General features: G+C 41.0%; 1 protein-coding gene across 4 annotated transcripts in view; it reads left to right on the top strand.

Moving 5' to 3' along the window:
• The window catches only part of kdm6a (lysine (K)-specific demethylase 6A), a 573,573-nt gene that overhangs the window by 461,692 nt on the left and 90,161 nt on the right, over positions 1-21,720 (top strand). For all 4 annotated transcript variants that reach the window (XM_028799755.2, XM_028799753.2, XM_028799757.2 and 1 more), the window contains 2 exons: positions 219-620; positions 8,987-9,786. In XM_028799755.2, the coding sequence (XP_028655588.1) occupies positions 219-620; positions 8,987-9,786 (1,202 nt within the window). The remainder of the gene's footprint in view (positions 1-218; positions 621-8,986; positions 9,787-21,720) is intronic.

Below are 21,720 nucleotides of genomic sequence, written 5' to 3'. Positions count from 1 at the left end.
TTGTTCTAAAACAGGATTTTCCCACCTCATCTTTACATAGCTAAAATAACATTCAGGATACCAAGGTTTATTTTCTGCTAATGCAAATCATTTATCTTTGATTCCATCTTTATTTTTAATAAAAGATTTGGATAATACAGAGATAGTAATTTCTAAGCAGTTAAACTACAGTTTTCACAATATTTCAAATTTATTTTAATTTAATTTACTTGTACTAGATGAGACAAACTGCAACTGCACAGGTACGACCAACTGGAGTATCTAATGGGCCAACAGTCGACTCATCACTGCCTACAAACTCTGTCTCTGGTCAGCAGCCTCATGTAGCCCTGACTAGAGTGCCTAATGTTCTTCAGCCAGGTGCCCGTCCAGTCTGCCCAGGGCAACCAATGGTGAATGGACCTTTCCAAGCAGGCTCAGTTTCCTGCAGCACAGCTGGACTGCTGGGTAATACAGACACTATTTCTGTAGGCAATAATCACATAACAGGAAATGGAAGCAACGGAAATGTGCCTTACCTGCAGCAAAACTCACTAAGTCTACCTCATAACTGCACAAACCCGACCAGCAGCAGCAGCACAGAGGAGCCGTGGAAAACCCAACACATTAACTCCACTCAGGTACTTATGTTCTGCTTTCCTGCAATTTTTTTTTTTTTTTGCACATTGGTTATTTTCTTTTAATTTTTTTTTTTCCTTTTTGCATTTTTTCTCTTTGTGGCATGTTACATAGTAAGCAGATTATTGTTTGTATTACCTGGCATACAAAACAGATAAGTAGATGCTGTATTATTTTTTAAGTAGTTTATAATTTCATAACCATCCAAAATAATAAATCAAGATTATATCTCTAAAGAAATTGCACTGTATAAGTATTTTGTTATTTCATTAATTTTCTTTAGCCGTAGCAAAAGATTCTGTTAATCTTTGATTTTGGGGTTTACCTACACTGAATGGAGTACTTCTGATGCCTGTATCAAATAATGGTTGTGTACTATGCATCTCATATGAAATGTCAGTATCACTAAATGTTGCTTATGTTCTTTAGAAGCAGAAATGGCTTGGAGTGCAGAAATGGTTATCTGCATTGTCATATAATGGTAATAATGCACAAAAATAATGTTAAGCACTAAATACAATTATTACGTTATTCTTTTGAAGCACCTATGGAGTCCCACTGAATAGCTGGAACATTTTATTATCTACCTGAAATGTTTTTGCTTAACATGGTGAAATTAATTCTCAAGATATGTTCTTGTTGCACTTCATTTTCTTATGATGCGATACATTTTAAATAGTGAAAAAATAAGTTTTGAATATTACCCAAAAACAGGTCATTGAAACAGAAAAAAGATATTTAGTCATGGTAGGGGGAGTGTATTGACAACAATGAACCCTAAGGTTGGAAAGCAAATTGAATCTTCTGTAATAGGTATCCACAATCTATAACTTATAAATCTAATGTAACAAGCTTGAAAAAAGTGTTTTAATTTGACGATTTAGATTAAAATACACAAAATCGTGTTAAAATAAGTTTTTTAATTTATTTTAATCATCACACTGTCAGTAATGTATCATTTAATAAAGTGATCTTGAAAAAGTACAATCAGGGAAGCGAATGTGTATACATAAACAAAAATATGAACAAAGAAGAACAATATACACTATAATGAAAGCACAGAAGTGTTATCAACCTGTGAAAACCATACAGTGTCAGTTAAATAATAAAAAGACAGAAAAACTAGAAAAGATAACAGTATTTGCAGTATCACAAGCCATCAAAGGGCCTTAGTCTAAGTAATCTGTTGTGAAGAACAAGGATGAAATAGACAAGAATTGTATATTTTATGCAATGGGATAGCAGGCTGTCTGTCTGTCTGCTTATTGGTGCAGTGATGAGGAGCTGTCAAGTAAAATTAAGGTGGCCTGGCGTCTATACTAATAAAAGGCAAAGCCCTCACTCACTCACTCATCACTAATTCTCCAACTTCCTGTGTAGGTGGAAGGCTGAAATTTGGCAGGCTCATTCCTTACAGCTTACTTACAAAAGTTAGGCAGGTTTCATTTCGAAATTCTACGCGTAATGGTCATAAGTGGAACCTCTTTTTTTGTCCATATACTGTAATGGACTGCAGCTCAATGGCCGTGGGAGGCGGAGTTGCGTATCGCGTCATCACGCCTCCCACGTAATCACATGAACTGACTGTGAAGCAGTAAGTACAAAACAAGGAAGAGCGCTGAAGAAAACATTCATTACACAATTGAGAAGGCAGCGAAACGATAAGAAGTGAGCGAGTGACGCATACAAGCATATTCATAAGTGCAGCTACTGCGGAAACAAAGCACGGTGTAAACCGTAAGTTTAAATTAAGTTTATTGAAACGCTCCCGCTGCCGTTTGCAATACCATATTCGCGACATACAAGTTTAATGAGAAGACACGAGGTATAAACGAGACTTTGGATCACTTTGTAATGGAGTTAAAATTGCTGTAGCGAGAAACTTTTAAGTCCCGGGTCTTAGCTAACATTAAATAGTTCATAGATCTACAAAAGTTTGCCATTGATTTGAGGCAAGATTGCTTTTCTCCTGTACAACTATGCATTCTCAACAGTAAGCTTGCACGGCTTGGTCATATTACAACCGGACTGCTGAACTAACAACGTGGTATACAAACAGAACTATAACAATCGTGATAAACGAACAATAAAACAGCGGAGAACCTGTGGATTAAATAAAAAGGCTGCTTCCTTGGCAAAGCAAGGAAAAAGGATGACCTTATATGGCGTTCGTTTATAAAACCGCGGGGAAGCTGTGTAAAGTCTGCTTCACAAAAAAACAGCAGAGCGCCTTATATGAGCAGGCAGTCAGCTAAAGAAGGGAATCAATAAATAACTATAATCGTAATAAATGAACAAAAAATAGCAGAGAATCCGCGTACTACATAAAGGAAATGGGTACCTGAACAGAAAAGTGAGTCTCAAATAGCTACACAATAACTATAACAATCGTAATAAACGAACAGTAAAACAATACAGAACCGCTAAGCAAGGAGAAAGGACGGCCTTATATATGTGTCTGTATGTGTGTGTGTATATATATATATATATATATATATGTGTGTATGTATGTGTGTGTGTATGTATTTATGTGTATATGTATATGTGTGTGTGTATATATATATATATATATATATATATATATATAAAATATTGTCACGCTTGGGTCACAGATTTGCACAGAGACACAGGAGGTTGTAGAAAAGAAAGGAACTTTATTCAAAACCCTGCAAACAAACATTTGTCTCATTTCAAATGTTTAAACGTGCTCCTCCATGACAATTCAGAGATTACAGTTTCCCCAGGAGGAGAGAATGTCTGGGAGAGGGGTAAGGAGAAGCAAGAAATCAGTTTTAAGCAACTGAGAGAAGCCCGTACAGGCTTTTTGACAAGGCGGAGTACCGCGCGGGAGGCAGATTACGCGACAGAGCCGGCCAGGAGGGAAAGGAGAAATGTGAAGGTAGTCTGTCTATGTTTCCTAGGGTTTTTCCCAGGGGCATCTGTGTCTTTTTGGGGGTACGATTAGCTTCGCAGCTCACAATATGTATATATATGTGGATGTGTATATGTAGATATATATGTATATATATGTAGATATGTATGTATGTATGTATATGTATATATATATATATATATATATATATATATATATATATATATATATATATATATATATATATATATATATATATATATATATGGGCGGCACGGTGGCGTAGTGGGTAGCGCTGCTGCCTCGCAGTTGGGAGATCTGGGGACCTGGGTTCGCTTCCCGGGTCCTCTCTGCGTGGAGTTTGCATGTTCTCCCCATGTCTGCGTGGGTTTCCTCCGGGCGCTCCGGTTTCCTCCCACAGTCCAAAGACATGCAGGTTAGGTGGATTGGCGATTCTAAATTGGCCCTAGTGTGTGCTTGGTGTGTGGGTGTGTTTGTGTGTGTCCTGCGGTGGGTTGGCAACCTGCCTTGTGCCCTGTGTTGGCTGGGATTGGCTCCAGCAGACCCCCGTGACCCTGTGTTCGGATTCAGCGGGTTGGAAAATGGATGGATATATATATATGTTTACATAACCTCTTTCGCCCTAATTCTGGGCTCATCAGGCGTACACACTCACTGCACTCCCTTACGGGAATCGAACCTCGGACGTCAGCGCTAGAGTCGAAGCCCCTAACATTGTGCCACGGCGTGTGGTTCGTTTATTTGACAGCATGTAGATCGGGGTAATTACATTCACGGCATTCGTAGTCTGAATCACAATCTGATTGTATGGGTGGTTACCTACCAGGTAACGCTTGTGGTTGGCTAGCAAGTCAGCTTACATCCGCCACGGTGCCCTCAGTTGTGAGAAGCAGATCATAGAATGGTTGAAAATAGTTTACTGTCAAATAATGCAAAGAGTACGCGACACGTGTTTCGCCCTAATTCTGGGCTCATCAGGCGTACACACTCGCTGCATATAGCCAAATTCCTGCGCTTCACAGCGGTGAAGTATTGCTTTTAAATTTTAATTAAGAAGAAAAGAAAACCTTTTTAAATTGAGGGAAAATATACCATTAACAATTTGTTAAGGATCTGTTTTTTTGTGAAGCTGCCTTTACACAGCTTGTCCGCTGTTTTATAATACGAACGCCATATAAGGCCTTCCTTTCTCCTTGCTTAGCGGTTCTGTATTGTTTTATTGTTCATTTATTACGATTGTTATAGTTATTGTGTAGGTATTTGAGACTCACTTTTCTGTTCAGGTACCCATTTCCTTTATGTAATCCGCAGATTCTCCACTATTTTTTGTTCATTTATTACTATTATAGTTATTTATTGATTCCCTTCTTTAGCTGACTGCCTGCTCATATAAGGAGCTCTGCTGTTTTTTTGTGAAGCAGTCTTTACACAGCTTCTCCGCTGTTTTATAAACGAACGCCATATAAGGCCATTCTTTTTCCTTGCTTTGCCAAGGCAGCAGCCTTTTTATTTAATCCACGGGTTCTCCGCTATTTTATTGTTTGTTTATTACGATTGTTATAGTTCTCTTTGTATACCACGTTGTCAGTTCAGCACTCCGGTTGTAATATGACCAAGTCGTGCAAGCTTACTGTTGAGAATGCAATGTATAGTTGTACAGGAGAAAAGCAATCTTGCCAAACTTAATTTAAACTTACGGTTTACACCGTGCTTTGTTTCTGCAGTAGCTGCACTTATGAATATGCTTGTATGCGTCACTCGCTCGCTTCTTATTGTTTTGCTGCCTTCTCAATTGTGTAATGAGTGATCACATGTGCTGCGTTCAGTCAGTTCACGTGAGCTGCTCTCTTGTGTGATGTTGTGATGTCCACGGCTTTATTTCATGTTAGCTAAGACCCGGCACTTAAAAGTTTCTCGCTACAGCAATTTTAACTCTGTTGCAAAGTGATCCAAAGTCTCGTTTATACCTCGTGTCTTCTCATTAAGCTTGTATGTCGCGAATATGGTATTGCAAACGGCAGCGGGATCATTTCTATAAACTTAATTTAAACTTACAGTTTACACCGTGCTTTGTTTCCGCAGTAGCTGCACTTATGAATATGCTTGTATGCATCACTCGCTCGCTTCTTATTGTTTCACTGCCTTCTCAATTGTGTAATGAATGTTTTCTTCAGCTCTCTTTGGGGCTCTTCCTTGTTTTCTACGTACTGCGTTCACAGTCAGTTCACGTGATTACGTGGGAGGCGTGATGGCGCGATATACAACTCCGCCTCCCACGGCCAGCGAGCTACAGTCCATTACAGTATATGGACAAAAAATAGGTTCCAGTTATGACCGTTAAGCTTTGAATTTCGAAATGAAATCTGCCTAACTTTCGTAAGTAAGCTGTAAGGAATGAGCCTGCCAAATTTCAGCCTTCCACCTACACGGGAAGTTGGAGAATTAGTGATGAGTCAGTCAGTGAGTCAGTGAGGGCTTTGCCTTTTATTTGTATAGATATATCTCTATATATAATCTTCATTTGGATCTTGATCTTTGTTTGTCCGTGAATGAATTAGAAGAAGAAGCACTAGATGGCAGTAGAGAGACAGCTAAAACATAGGCATTGCATTAAGAATCTCCTCCAGGCTTATACTACTGAAGACTGTAGTACTGCAGTCACACCTCAAAACACAGACATTCAAACTAAACAAATTGTTGTGCTTTAAATTAACTCATCTTTATATATAATCTTCATTTGGATCTTGATCTTTGTTTGTCTGCGAATTCCACACATGCGTAGACCACCTTCCAGTTTAGTTAGTTGTCGTTTCTCACGGATGTCAACAATGTGCCGGAATAACGAAAGGGGTGGTGGACAGTTTTACGCTGGTTAGCTCCTGAGGCCTGGTTAGAGAATGAGATTGCTGAAAATAAAAGGTACGTGCCTACGTAACATATGAATGAAAGAAAGACAGTGGGTAAAATGAATGACAACATAACAGCACGTTCCGGAAATTATTATTGTTACGTTGTATATATAATTAGTAAAGTTTTATCCATTCTAGATTGGCAGAGGTTGAGTAGTGGTCATTTCGCACACTGACAGAGCGGTGAAAAATACAGAGGTATCTCAAAGCCTGCTTATACAGGTTGACGGTGCTTGATACATTCTTATCATATAGAGAACAAGATGCAGCCCTCCCTAAAGAAACCTAGTATAACAGTCCAATAGAGAACTCATACTTTACTTGATGTTAAGTGTTATTGAAGGTGGGCTTCATCTAAGATTTATGGCTGTTTCATGTGCCATGCTGAAGAACAGAGGGCAGTTCCACTTGATCCTAGCATGCCTCATCTAACTGAACATTTAAACCATTGTCCACACTTACAATTCGAGAATTACATTTAATAAACAAATAGTAAAAATGAGAAAAATACCAGTACCATCGTGTGTGAAGCTACAGAGGAAAGAATCTAGAGTTGCTGATTCAGTGATGGAAAAGTATACAGGCATAAATAATATAGACTCAAAAGGTACAGAAAGGTGTTTTTTAAAAGACCAGTCATATTTTAAGTAACCAAATAAAATCATTGACCTCATTAAGTCCAGCTGTTGGTGTTCAATTTAAAAAACAAAAATTATTCTAAATGCTGGAAATAGTTGTTGATATCACTACGCTTGTTTTGTGATGTTTACAATTTCCATCGCTATCGATTATTTTTTTAGAAACAGTGTGTACCGTTTATACAAAGTGATTGACTAATGAATGCTTATCAGATTAAAATAGTATTAGGTTTTAGTAACATCTTAATTCAGGTAAAACAAATATAAAAAATGTAAAGTTTTATAATTTGTTTCCACAAAGACTGATTGGCAATGTCGCTATGAGAGTATGGTTGAAATATTCTTAATGGCCTTATTTCACCAGTACTAGCAGAAGTGTAAACTGTTCTATTAAATCTGAGTTATTAAGACAGCCAATCTCTCTCTCTCTCTCTCTCACTCTCTCTCTTTCTCTCTCTCTCCAACATATTTTTTATATGTTAATGATAAAGTGTGTGAAATATTTTTGAACAATAAGTTGGTTAATGTATGTATATTTTATTTGAGCATTTGATCACATGAGTAATATTTCCTTGAACATTTATTTTTCAAATCATACCATGTTCTTAATATAAATTAATGCAGTTATTTTCGATAACCCTGTATTTAAAATTTTGATTATTAAAGAGTCAATAGGATTAATTTATCAAATATAAACATGTATAATTTAAATGTGATTTTAAAAAAAAAATGTAATTTAATCTTAAAAAAAACTCTTTGCATGCAGTTTAAAAAATGCATTGTGTTTCTTGAGAAAAGCTATGGAGTTTTACAGATCTGTTTTTGAATATCATTTCTGTATGTGATTAGCCTTTTTTGTGTTTTGAATGGTTAGGTTCTGGTGTCATAAGTACATCAGATAGTGCTTTTGTTTTAATTACTCCACCCAAAATTATATTTTCTTTATATAATGCTTAATCCATGAACTTTGTAGTAGTGCCCAAGGAACAAAAAATGTTTTTCATCAGAATTGAGAGAAAGAAGGTTATGATGTAACAAATCTCAGTGTTGGCCAGTGCTCTATAACTGCAAACAATGTGAGAAACTTCCATGGATTTGGGGGGGTTTGGTCTCATGTTACATCATCGCATGTATTTTATCCAGTTGATAGCTCAAAATATGAAAAATTAATGCTTTATTTGCTAAAATATTGTTAGTTCCTTAATTATCACAAACATAAACTAAAGAAAAACTAAATACTTGTGGGAAATACTTTTAGAATGGAAAACAGGACTTTTCACTAATGAATGATGGGGAGAGACAGGTTTTCTAGTCAAAAAGGCAATCCCATGACTGACTTATTTATGATTTTCATTTATAGCTTTTAAACCACTCTTTAACCCTTTTTATTATAAGCAAGGCTCATTTAGCTATTTTAGACAACACAGTTTCACACACTGTATTTGTCTCTGCTTTTTTATGACCTGAAACATTGTCTGCAACAATGGAGCATAACAAAAAAAAATTGAGGGGCACCCTTCTTACTGTATATTTTTGCTGCAACCATTAAAGAAAAAAATGATCAAGTGTAGTGTCCTAGCCTCTGAACAAAAATTTGCATAGCTCAGAAGCACAATATTAAAGACTATATGTAATGTGTGTATGCAGTCACTAGCCACTTTTTTCAAATCGACCATGTTCTTAATTGTAAATTGTCAAGTAAAGCTTGCAAACAAAATTAGAATGTGTTCTTTAACAAGTTTTCCTCAAATACAGTCATTTCCACAATGAGGAATATTTTCTGTATGTGCATGATACATTTTTATTTTAAAATTCTTTCAGTTAAGAACGTTTTCCTTTACAGGTAATATACAGTAGGGTAATTGTTTTTATGACATACACAAAACATTGTTAAATTACCTATTAATATATATTTTTCCATATTTCAGGGGCTTCAAACAGGTCAGAGTTCACATTCGGCAGGTCCTAATTGTGAACGACCTCTCTCTTCCACTGGGACATCCCAGCATTTCCAGGCAGCTGGCACTGGTATACAAAATCAGGTTGGACATCCCACCATGCCTAGCAATTCACTAACGCAGGGGGCTGCTCTCAATCACCTCTCCTCCCCTCCTCACTCTGCTACCTCAGGTGGACAACAAGGCATTACCTTAACCAAAGAGAGCAAGCCTTCAGGAAACAATACAACGTCAGTGCCTGATATTAGCAGGCATTCTGAAGGGACAGCTAGCAGCACTGCCACTGTAGAAGGACTTCCTAATCATGTCCATCAGGTGATGGCAGATGCTGTTTCAAGTCCTAGCCATGGAGAATCCAAGTCACCAGGTGTACTTAGTTCTGACAATCCTCAGCTCTCTGCCTTGTTGATTGGAAAAGCCAATAATATTGGGGTTACTGGGACTTGTGAAAAGGTTAATAACGTTCACCCAGCTATACACAACTCAAAAACTCGAGAGAATTCTGTTGCCTCTTCACCCTCTTCAGCCATTTCCACAGCAACCCCTTCTCCCAAATCTGTGGAACAAACCACCACAAACAGTGTTACCAGCCTTAACAGCCCTCCTAGTGGAATGGGACCTACAGTCAATGGAAAGGGTTTGGAGGATTCCCAGAGCCCCACAAAAGTGGACCCTCCTTTAATCAGCCTGAAACCTAAACCTAAACCTTTTGCACCTTCATCATGTGTCTCAATATATCCCAGCTCCACAGAAGTGCTAAAAGCCTGCAGGTAATTACTTATTTTTAATAGTACTATATGAGGATTTTATATATTATATATATATATATATATATATATATATATATATATAATAAAATATGTGTGTGTGTATATATATGTATATGTCTGTGATGTATTTTACTTTTTAAATATCATAGCCATTGTAATCACCAGAGTGCAAGTAGCTGGTCAAATAATATGTGCTAGAATTAAATTTTGGGACAGAGTTTACATTCGGCAGACACCTATTGTGAATGATCTCTATTCAGGTGTGGTCAGGACCTCCTGCAAAATATCAAAATATTACTGAATTGTAGATTGGATTTTGCAAGCTTCCATCTAAGCTGACAAGATTTTTATGCTGTTTTGAATGCTGACTTGCTAACCTATTATTGAATAATGGAAAGTTATTAGTGTAATTATTGATTGAGAATGGCTTTGAGTTTCTTGTTACTTTGTTTTTAAAATTTTACAGTCACAGTGTCTAATAATGATGCATGCCAGGGCTGGTTTCTACCTTGTGTAACTACTATAACGATACATAGCCATCTTCATTTGTTTCAAGTATGGTTGAAACTTTTTAGACATTTGCCTTTGCAGTGTTCCAGAGATCAAAGGTACCTTTGGGGATTACACTTCTGAGTTTTTAAACTTGTTGCTGCACCAATTTTCATATATCTTTTGTTAAACTAATCTCTAGTTAAAATTAATTTTTCCTTATGTGCTTAAGGTAAAAAATCTTTGGAGGAATAATGCTGCATACCGTTAGACCTATATAAATTCTCTAGGTAGCATAACTAAATTGTAAGTTTTGTATTTTTCATGTCAGTTATTTCTTCAGAAATAGGGTATATATGCATTTGCCATGCAAAGTTAAGTGCTTTCTAAAAAATTTCTTAAAATACACTGCCTGGCCAAAAAAAAAGTCGCCACCAAAAAAAAAGATCACACACTAATATTTCGTTGGTCCGCCTTTAGCTTTGATTACGGCACGCATTCGCTGTAGCATTGTTTCAATAAGCTTCTGCAATGTCACAAGATTTAGTTCCATCCAGTGTTGCATTCATTTTTCACCAAGATCACAGACTACAGTAGGCACTAGGCATGATGGGTGCATCACTTCGTGTGCCTCTCTTCTTACCCTGATGCGCCCATCACTCTGGAACAGGGTAAATCTGGACTCATCAGACCACATGACCTTCTTCCATTGCTCCAGAGTCCAATCTTTATGCTCCCTAGCAAATTGAAGCCTTTTTTTTCGGTTTGCGTCACTGATTAGTGGTATTCTTACGGCTACACAGCTGTTCAGTCCCAATCCCTTGAGTTCCCTTCGCATTGTGTGTGTGGAAATGCTCTTACTTTCACTATTAAACATAGACCTGAGTTCTACTGTTGTTTTTCTTCGATTTGATTTCACCAAACGTTTAAGTGATCGCTGATCACGATCATTCAGGATTTTTTTCCGGCCACATTTCTTCCTCGAAGACGATGGGTCCCCACTATCCTTCCAGTTTTTAATAATGCGTTGGACAGTTCTTAACCCAATTTTAGTAGTTTCTGCAATCTCCTTAGATGTTTTCTCTGCTTGATGCGTGCCAATGATTTGACCCTTCTCAAACAGACTAACATCTTTTTCACAACCACGAGATGTGTCTTTCGACATGGCTGTTTAAGAAATGAGAAGCAACTCATTGCACCAGTTGGGGTTAACTAACTTGTTGTCAACATAGCACGTTAAATGCTTTGTTTTGTATTTGATCTTATATGTGCTCTATGTGTGTGAATCACTACGTGCTTCCGGGCTTTCTCTTCCTCCAACAGGACACAGAATCCATTACATTCATAATATTACAGCTCTCTGAATAATTAAAATACTGAGATGTATACGTGATATCATTTTCATGATGATAGGAGTTAAAGCATGTTATTAAACATGGGAACACGGTGGCGCAGTGATTGTTAATGTCTCACGCAAGATGCTTGCTGCGCCATGCGCGACCTTCGATGGAATACTTTATTGTAGCAGTACTGTCTCTTTCAGATGTACTAACCCCCAATTCCTGTCCTTACTTTTCTTTCTCCAAATACCCAATTGCCACTACAATCAGCTCTGTGATAGACGTTAAGCCATCTGTAAGCTTAGAATGCTGATTCTTCAAAACTTTTAAGGAACATTGAAATATCTTCATAGTACATGTTTAATCATTCCATCCATCTATCCTTCCAGCACCAGCAAGAATACAGCGTGAGGCAGGAACAATCCGTGAACGGAGTGCCAGCGCCTTGCTAGCACTGCGGCACTGTGTCCTCACATGTTTAATTATTAACAATATAGATTATTTAAATGAAGTTAAAGTTTTATCTGTATAATATAATAAGCATTTTTTGCTGCATTTCATCTTAAAAATGATTTTGTCATCATATGTAAATACGTGCTTTATAAAGTGGCTCAGGTTGTGCAATATTATAACTGTATTGCAAGTTTACAGTGAGGTAATTGTACTTATAGGTACAAACAGTTCTACAAGGAGCACTTGATAGACTAATTGAGTGTGTTTATAGTTCTTTGGATGAAACTGTTTCTGAACCGCGAGGTCAGTACAGGAAAGGCTCTGAAATGTTTGCCGTATGAGGGCAGATCAGTAGACAGCATGGCTGAGGCAGCGTGTGCTAGATGTTGTATACCGATAATTCTCTTTCTGATCAGCTGCTGTACAGCTGTGATTCCCCACTCAGATACAGTGATATAAATGCTCCGAGTGGTGCAGCGAGAGTAATATGGAAAAAGATGATCCGCTGTGGCAACCCCTAACAGGAGCAGCTGAAAGAAGAAGAAGAAGGTGCAATGAGAGTAACAACGCTAAAGCAGCTATTGTATTTAGAATAGTTTGACCATTCTGTGGACCATTCTATTGTTACAGGTTAATTACAATCAGATACATTAAACTAATAAACAATATGCGGTTAATTTCAGTGTATTTATAAAGCCGCGTCAAGGATGTGGATCTAAAAAAGAAAGGGTAACCACACAGGAACAGCAGTGCTTTGACGCTGTGTGCCACAAGTCTGCAAAACCGAGCGCAGAACTTGCGTACGCCAGGGTATGAGCTACTGTGGAAATGTGCATGGCTTTACACCAAGTTTAGGTTTTATACATCACGATTTGAACGTGGAAACGTTCTTACGCAACATTTTTGTGCGTACGCACCGTTTATACATGAGGCCCCAGATGATTGCTAATGTAAACCTTTGTAACAGCACTTCATGGATAAAATTGTATTAAAAAAAACAATGAAATGCATAAACTCTTGCACAAAAAGAAAAAACACAATAAATAGATAAAATATAGACGAAAATTTAACTTCACTTTACCTGTACAGAAGAGTTCTTCAGCCACATGGTGCCTTATACAAAATGTAGGCATAAACTATAGAATGTATAAAGCCCAAGTTCCAAAGATCAAATAAACACTTTCACAAAATCTTCAAGAACTATACAACAGTTTCCGTGGCGTAGCGTGCTAAGATTTGCCTCTCAGAGCGCATTAGCTTTGCTGTGCCTCACAGACATGAGTTCAATTCCCCGCTGCGGATAAAGTGTTACTTCTTTTGTTCTTTTTAACCTCAAACGGACATAAAATTTATAAATTGGTATGCACTGTCAGTTAATGAGATCGTTATATTTTCATGTGGGATGCTCCTTTTAAAATATTTTTTTAACAATTGAGACTGCAATTAACATGAACAACTGTCCTTATAACTTATTTTTAAGATCCATAACACACAGACAGACAGCACTGCGTAATAGAGAGACAGACAGGCAGAGATATACAAATAAACAGGGAAAGCACATGTACTGAAAGAAAAAAAAGGTCAACATGTGCGTTGTTCCTGCTGCACTGAATAAGCTCACGCGCTCTAACATCACCCCCTTCCCCCAATCTGACTCTCTAAGTAACAGCACAAGTACAGACACTCATGTCTGTGAGGTACAGCCAAGCTACTGCGCTCTGAAAGGCAAATCTTAGAGCGCTACGCCACGGAAACTGTTGTATAGTTCTTGAAGATTTTGTGAAAGTGTTTATTTGATCTTTGGAACTTGGGAATAGCCGGCTGCTGGCAGCTTGTCTTTATCAGCACATTTAGAGGACAAAAGACGCTGGCGGAGAGGTGTGAATGGATTTAAGAAGCGATTTAAGGTGGGTCGGATCTACGAGTTTTTTCGTAGACTCTGGTAATTCTAGTGTTAAAGACTCAGTGTTCTAAGGTTGCAGCTCACTTTACTTTCATGGAGATGTTTTCTGTTTTGCAATCTATTATGTGAAGAAGCAGGAAAAAAAAGGAAGAACAGTACAAATCAGAATGTCAGTACACCCGCAACGTGTGGGAATACATACTGGAATTTATTTACTTAATTTACTGGTTGTGGAAAAATAACATATTAATTAAATATATACACAAAGAATTTACAAATTGCCACCAGGCTGGCCAGGTGGTTAAACATTGCAACAGGACACATGTGCAAAGCACAGGAAGAGGCCAAAGTAATACCTCACCCCATATGCAGTTCGCTTGATATTTGTTCAGTGCAATTTGGTTAGAAATGTTTGTGCCAGAGTCATTTACAATGATCGAAAATTGTACTTGTGATTCAGTTCAACTGTGTGTTTGGAATGCACGCAGATTTGTGATCATGCTTCCAAAACTATATATTATATACTTAAGCGTGTTCATGTTAATGGGCTACCAGGTGACATCTGATAGTGAAAAGGAACACTTAAAGGACATAGCCACATTGTAAGTTACCATACCTTATCAAATACCCAGTACTATACTTCTGAGCATTGGCAAAAGGGAGGAATAATGATGCGGTGTTGCAACTATTATTGAACTCTTTCTCTGAGAAGCTTGAGCAAAAATAATATTATAAATCAGTGGATATTTTTATTTAGCAGCAATTAATTATTAATGTTAATTGACCCGGCATGAGTTTGTATTTATATATGTCTTTGTTCTATAATAGATTTGAGACCCATACAGAGTTTTTGTGCACTTTGTGCCAGATGCTGCTGGTATAGCTACAAATGCAGAGCCTCATAAAATCAGATTCCCTTAAGCTTTGTGTGCATTTTAAGGGAGTCTGATTTTTTCTTTTTGGTATTATATTTTTATAGAGTGCGGCACGGTGGCGCAGTGGGTAGCGCTGCTGCCTCGCAGTTAGGAGACCCGGGTTCGCTTCCCGGGTCCTCCCTGCGTGGAGTTTGCATGTTCTCCCCATCTCTGCGTGTGTTTCCTCTGGGTACTCCTGTTTCCTCCCACAGTCCAAAGACGTGCAGGTTAGGTGCATTGGCGATTCTAAAGTTGTCCCTAGTGTGTGGGTGAGTGTGTGCGCGTTGGTGCCCTGCCCGGTGTTTGTTTCCTGCCTTGCGCCCTGTGTTGGCTGGGATTGCCTCCAGCAGACCCCCGTGACCCAGTAGTTAGGATATAGCGGGTTGGGTGATGGATGGATATCTTTATAGATTATTGGTTCTAAATTGGGCAAGACTGTATATTTACTGTAGGCCATGTAGATTCCTCGTTAGTGATGTGTGTGTGTATAGTTTGGTTCTGATGTGATTTAAGGCATTTTCACTACTATTCCATGTGCTTTGTTCTGAATTTATTTCTTTGTTTCAATTTCCAGTTAATTTTGTTATGTTTGACACTGGAAACTTTGAAGCAAACCAGATGTAGCAATAAAGATTGCATGGACGTGTCGTAGATTTCTTCCATTTGGCAGAAGCATTTTTTTTCTTGGGGTAAAATATCGTTATAAGTCAGCAACAGTTGTGTTTGCTCACTTCTGTATTTTCCATAATTATTTGATTTATTTACAAAACACAGCTGCTCTATCAGCAAAACTCCTATTATCATGCAACATTTTGTTAGTTGGAAGACTACTTGAAAGTTATGCTCTATTAAACATGATAGAAAAGGGATTCATTTCAAATAAGTGAACTTAGAAAAGATGGATTTGCTAAGGGCATACAGTGATGTGCTTCAGTTTTATGACAGTAGAGTTTCATTTAAGTACATGGTCTCCAGTAGCAATCATATGAATGTCACTTCAATTTAGGTTACCTCAGATTGCATGTCTACTGTCTTAACTTTATCTATATATATAATTTACTAAGCCGCCGACAAGTAGACACCCGTGGAAAGCACGCAAGACAGCGACGCCCACCAACTCTAAGAACATTGCATACGATGACAACTCGCAGAGCCACGCCCACCAACTCGGACGCAGCAACTCGCAGAGCGTCATTCGCGTTCGTCTCTGCTACACTCCACATGCACCTCTGAAGAAGTATGTTTGTCGTGGATGTGAATCGCTGTATGCGGCGTGTAGAACAGTTTGCGAGGGGTATCCCATGGTCTTACAGTTGGTGGGCGAGTCTCTGTTAGTTGCTTTTGCGAAGTTCAGTCTATCCCTGTGCATTTCCTGTGCGACACACACACACACAGGCAGCGCGAGAGAGTGAGCCGCACACACACACAGGCAGCGCCAGAGAGAGACAGACGCACACACACACAGAGAGAGAGGCAGCGCGAGAGAGAGAGAGAGCCGCGCACACACACAGGCAGCGCCAGAGAGAGGCAGAGGTACACACACAGGCAGCGTGAGAGAGAGACAGACGCACACACACAGGCAGCGCCAGAGAGGGAGCCGCGCACACACACAGGCAGCGCCAGAGAGGGAGCCACGCACACACACAGGCAGCGCCAGAGAGAGACAGACGCACACACACACACAAAGGCAGCGAGAGAGAGAGCCGCGCACACAGTGCCAGAGAAAGAGACAGAGGCTCACACACAGGCAGTGAGAGAGCCACGCACACACACACAGGCAGCGCCAGAGAGAGAGCCACGCACACACACAGGCAGCACGAGAGAGAGACAGAGGCACACACACAGGCAGTGAGAGAGAGAGAGAGACACACACACACACACAGGCAGCGCGAGCGAGAGAGAGGGCTGGACTCATAAGGTAGGAAGGCAGTTAAAGAATGCACTGGGCTTGGTTTTGTTTTCACTTCTGTTTACAGCGATCGGTTCGTAGTGTGCATTTTTGAAATGTTACTTTTCTTGGTGGTTTATTAAATTACGGATTTTTTCAAATGTTCATTTTTTGTTGCTATAGCGCAAACTATTGCAGTGTTAGTTTTCTCTGTTGTTCAAGGTTTTCTCAGTGTTATTCAATGTTTTTACATTTAGTTTACTAATACGCTGTGCATTCTATGGTATAATTAACTATATTTGTGCTTAAAACTTACAAAAATATATATTTACATACAGTTCATATGGTCTGGAACGGATTAATTGCATTTACATACAATCCTATGGGAGAAATTGCTTCGGTTCACGACCAAATCGGTTTACGACCAGAGTTTGGGAACGAATTATGGTCGTGAACTGAGGTTCCACTGCATTCTTTTCGGTTATGACGCATGACCGCGTCCACCATCGCAAACTGTTTTACACGCCATGGTCTTAGAGTTGGTTGGCGGGTCTCTATGAGTAGCTCTTGCGAGCGGGCACATGACCAGGCGGTGTGTATGCTTCGGGAACGAGGGTTGACGTGGCAGGACCATCTAAGAAGAGGCATGTTTGTCGCGGATGTGAATCATTGTATGCAGCGTGTAAAACAGTTTGCAAGGAGTATCCCATGGTCTTAGAGTTGGTGGGCGGGTCTCTGTTAGTTGCTCTTGCGAGCGGGCACATGACCAAGCAGTGTGTATGCTTTGAGAGCAAGGGTGGACGCGACAGCACCATCTAAGAAGAATCATATTTGTCACGGATGTGAATCGCTGTATGCAGCATGTAAAACAGTTTGCGAGGGGTATCCCATGGTCTTAGCAGTGTCTATGCTTCGATGTGAATCGCTGTATGCAGCGTGTAAAACGCTGTATTGTATGTTGCCCTCTCCAGAGTAACATCATTTCATTCACCTACAGTCGTATCCTCAAAACCAACCCCATTTGGACAACTGTGTCTTTCAGGAAGTGTTCACCCATCAATACATAATTATGTGGTGTATGTTACGCCGCGGGTTGGCTAGTTTGTTATAATGTTTGTTTTTAAATTTTTAATTAGTGCAATCCCAATTCCAAAAAAGTTAGGACACTGTGTAAAATGTAAATAAAAATGGAATGTAGTGATTCGCAAATTTCAAACCCATATTTTATCACAATAGAACATAGAAAACATATCAAATGGCTAAACTGAGAAAATGTACCATTTTAAGAAAAGATTAAGGTCATTTTGAATTTGATGACAGTAACACATCTCAAAAAGTTGTAACAGGGTCCATTTTTACCACATTATAGCATCCCCTCTTCTTAACACTAAAATTACCAGAGCCTACGAAAAAACTCGTAGATCCGGCCCACCTTAAATTGCTTCTTAAAACCATTCTCACCTCTCCGCCAGCGTCTTTCGTCATCTAAATGTACTGATAAAGACATGCTGCAAACAGCCGGCTATTCCATCCCCCCACCGACTTAGAACGTAAACGAACTTTTTCCAGCTCATGTCTTGATTGATTATCTGGGAGTGAAGTGGAGTTTTAGAGTGGAAATAATAAATCGTTATTTGGAACACACGCATTTCATGTGTGTTGCGTTTCTACAGTAATCTGTGTAAACACATTGTTAAAACAGAAACATTTTTTATATTCTAGTAACAAAATGTAGGCATAAACTATATAATGTATGAAGCCTGAAGTCCAAATATCAAAGAAACACTTTCACAAAAGGTACAAAAAAAAAAAACATACATTTGATGTGCGTCTAACAGCCAGTGTAAATTTACAGTATTTGTAAAAGCGTTTTTTTTTTTTTCATTTTATTCTTTCGATCACGATACAACCCCTCACCACCCCAGATCTGATGCTATTTTTATATGAAACTGGGAATAACTATAGATGTGAGCAGTGTTTTTAGACAATGGAACTAGAAATTCTGTTTTTCAGTTTTATTCTCGGCAAAAAGAAAAAGACGTTGCCAGTGAATTCGGAATTTCGCCATCGACACTGTCAACTTCTTGAAAGACCGAGCAAAAAAAGAAGAAAAATCTCGGGTTGCAAATGTATGCAAACTGCTGCATTTGCATTTGAAGACGTCGAGAAAGCCATTTTTATGTGGTTCAGTGATGCTCGTTCAAGAAACATTCCTATTAATGCGGCACTCATTCAAGAAATTCCCATGGGCTCACCACCCATGGGAGGGGCCAAGGAGGTCGGGTGCAGTGTGAGTTGGGTGGTGGCCGAAGGCGGGGACCTTGGCGGTCCGATCCTCGGCTACAGAAACTGGCTCTTGGGACGTGGAATGTCACCTCTCTGAAAGGGAAGGAGCCTGAGCTAGTGCGCGAAGTTGAGAGGTTCCGGCTAGATATAGTCGGACTCACCTCGACGCACAGCTTGGACTCTGGAACCAATCTCCTTGAGAGGGGCTGGACTCTGTACCACTCTGGAGTTGCCCCTGGTGAGAGGCGCCGAGCAGGTGTGGGTATACTTATTGCCCCCCAACTTGGAGCCTGTACATTGGGGTTTACCCCGGTGGACGAGAGGATAGCCTCCCTTCGCCTTCGGGTGGGGGGACGGGTCCTAACTGTTGTTTGTGCGTATGCACCGACCAGCAGTTCAGAGTACCCACCCTTTTTGGAGTCCCTGGAGGGGGTGCTAGAGGGCATACCTTCTGGGGACTCCCTCGTTCTGCTGGGAGACTTCAATGCTCACGTGGGCAATGACAGTGAGACCTGGAAGGGCGTGATTGGGAGGAATGGCCCCCCCAATCTGAACCCGAGCTGTGTTTTGTTATTGGACTTCTGTGCTCGTCACGGATTGTCCATAACGAACACCATGTTCAAGCATAGGGGTGTTCATATGTGCACTTGGCATCAGGACACCCTAGGCCTCAGTTCGATGATCGACTTTGTGCTCGTGTCGTCGGACTTGCGGCCACATGTCTTGGACACTCGGGTGAAGAGAGGGGCGGAGCTGTCAACTGATCACCACCTGGTGGTGAGTTGGCTTTGATGGTGGGGGAGGATGCCGGTCAGGCGTGGTAGGCCCAAACGTGTTGTGAGGGTCTTCTGGGAACGTCTGGCAGAGCCCCCTGTCAGAAGTAGCTTCAACTCCCACCTCCGGCAGAACTTCGACCACATCCCGAGGGAGGTGGGGGACATTGAGTCCGAATGAGCCATGTTCCGTGCCTCTATTGTTGAGGCAGCTGACCGGAGCTGTGGCCGTAAGGTGGTCGGTGCCTGTCGTGGCAGCAATCCCCGAACCCGTTGGTGGACACCGGCGGTGAAGGATGCCGTCAAGCTGAAGAAGGAGTCCTACAGGACCCTTTTGTCCTGTGGGACCCCGGAGGCAGCTGATAGGTACCGGCAGGCCAAGCGGAATGCGGCTTTGGTGGTTGCTGAGGCAAAAACTCGGGCGTGGGAGGAGTTTGGGGAGGCCATGGAGAACGACTTTCGGACGGCTTCGAGGAGATTCTGGTCCACCATCCGGCGTCTCAGGAAGGGGAAGCAGTGCAGTGTCAACACTGTATATGGTGGGGATGGTGCGCTGCTGACCTCGACTCGGGACGTTGTGGGTCGGTGGGGGGAATACTTCGAAGACCTCCTCAATCCCATTAACATGCCTTCCAATGAGGAAGCAGAGCCTGGGGACTCAGAGGTGGGCTCCCCCATCTCTGGGACTGAGGTCACCGAGGTGGTCAAAAAACTCCTTGGTGGCAGGGCCCCAGGGGTGGATGAGATACGCCCGGAGTTCCTCAAGGCTCTGGATGTTGTAGGACTGTCTTGGCTGACATGCCTCTGCAACATCGCATGGACATCAGGGACAGTGCCTCTGGATTGGCAGACCGGGGTGGTGGTCCCCCTCTTTAAGAAGGGGGATCGAAGGGTGTGTTCCAACTACAGAGGGATCACACTCCTCAGCCTCCCTGGAAAAGTCTATTATGGGGTCCTGGAGAGGAGGGTCCGTCGGATAGTCAAGCCTCGGATTCAGGAGGAACAGTGTGGTTTTCGTCCTGGTCGCGGAACAGTGGACCAGCTCTATACCCTTAGCAGGGTCCTGGAGGGTGCATGGGAGTTTGCCCAACCAGTCTACATGTGTTTTGTGGACTTGGAAAAGGCATTCGACCGTGTCCCTCGGGGAATCCTGTGGGGGGTACTCCGAGAGTATGGGGTACCGGCCCCCCTGATAAGGGCTGTTCGGTCCCTGTACGATCGGTGCCAGAGCTTGGTCCGCATTGCCGGCAGTAAGTCGAACCCATTTCCAGTGAGAGTTGGACTCCGCCAGGGCTGCCCTTTGTCACCGATTCTGTTCATAACTTTTATGGACAGAATTTCTAGGCGCAGCCAGGGCGTTGAGAGGGTCCGGTTTGGTGGGCTCAGGATTGGGTCACTGCTTTTTGCAGATGATGTTGTCCTGTTTGCTTCATCAGGCCGTGATCTTCAGCTCTCTCTGGATCGGTTCGCAGCCGAGTGTGAAGCGGCTGGGATGAGAATCAGCACCTCCAAATCCGAGACCATGGTCCTCAGCCGGAAAAGGGTGGAGTGCTCTCTCAGGGTTGGTAGCGAGATCCTGCCCCAAGTGGAGGAGTTCAAGTATCTCGGGGTCTTGTTCACGAGTGAGGGAAGAATGGAGCGTGAGATCGACAGGCGGATCGGTGTGGCATCCGCAGTAATGCGGGCGCTGCATCGGTCTGTCGTGGTGAAAAAGGAGCTGAGCCGCAATGCGAAGCTCTCAATTTACCAGTCGATCTATGTTCCTACCCTCACCTATGGTCATGAGCTATGGGTAGTGACCGAAAGAACGAGATCGCAAATACAAGCAGCTGAAATGAGTTTCCTCCGCAGGGTGTCTGGGCTTTCCCTTAAAGATAGGGTGAAAAGC

Source organism: Erpetoichthys calabaricus, chromosome 4 (assembly GCF_900747795.2).
Source record: "Erpetoichthys calabaricus chromosome 4, fErpCal1.3, whole genome shotgun sequence".
Classification (NCBI taxonomy): Eukaryota; Metazoa; Chordata; class Cladistia; order Polypteriformes; family Polypteridae; genus Erpetoichthys; species Erpetoichthys calabaricus.
This window is presented reverse-complemented; position numbering and strand designations above follow the sequence as displayed.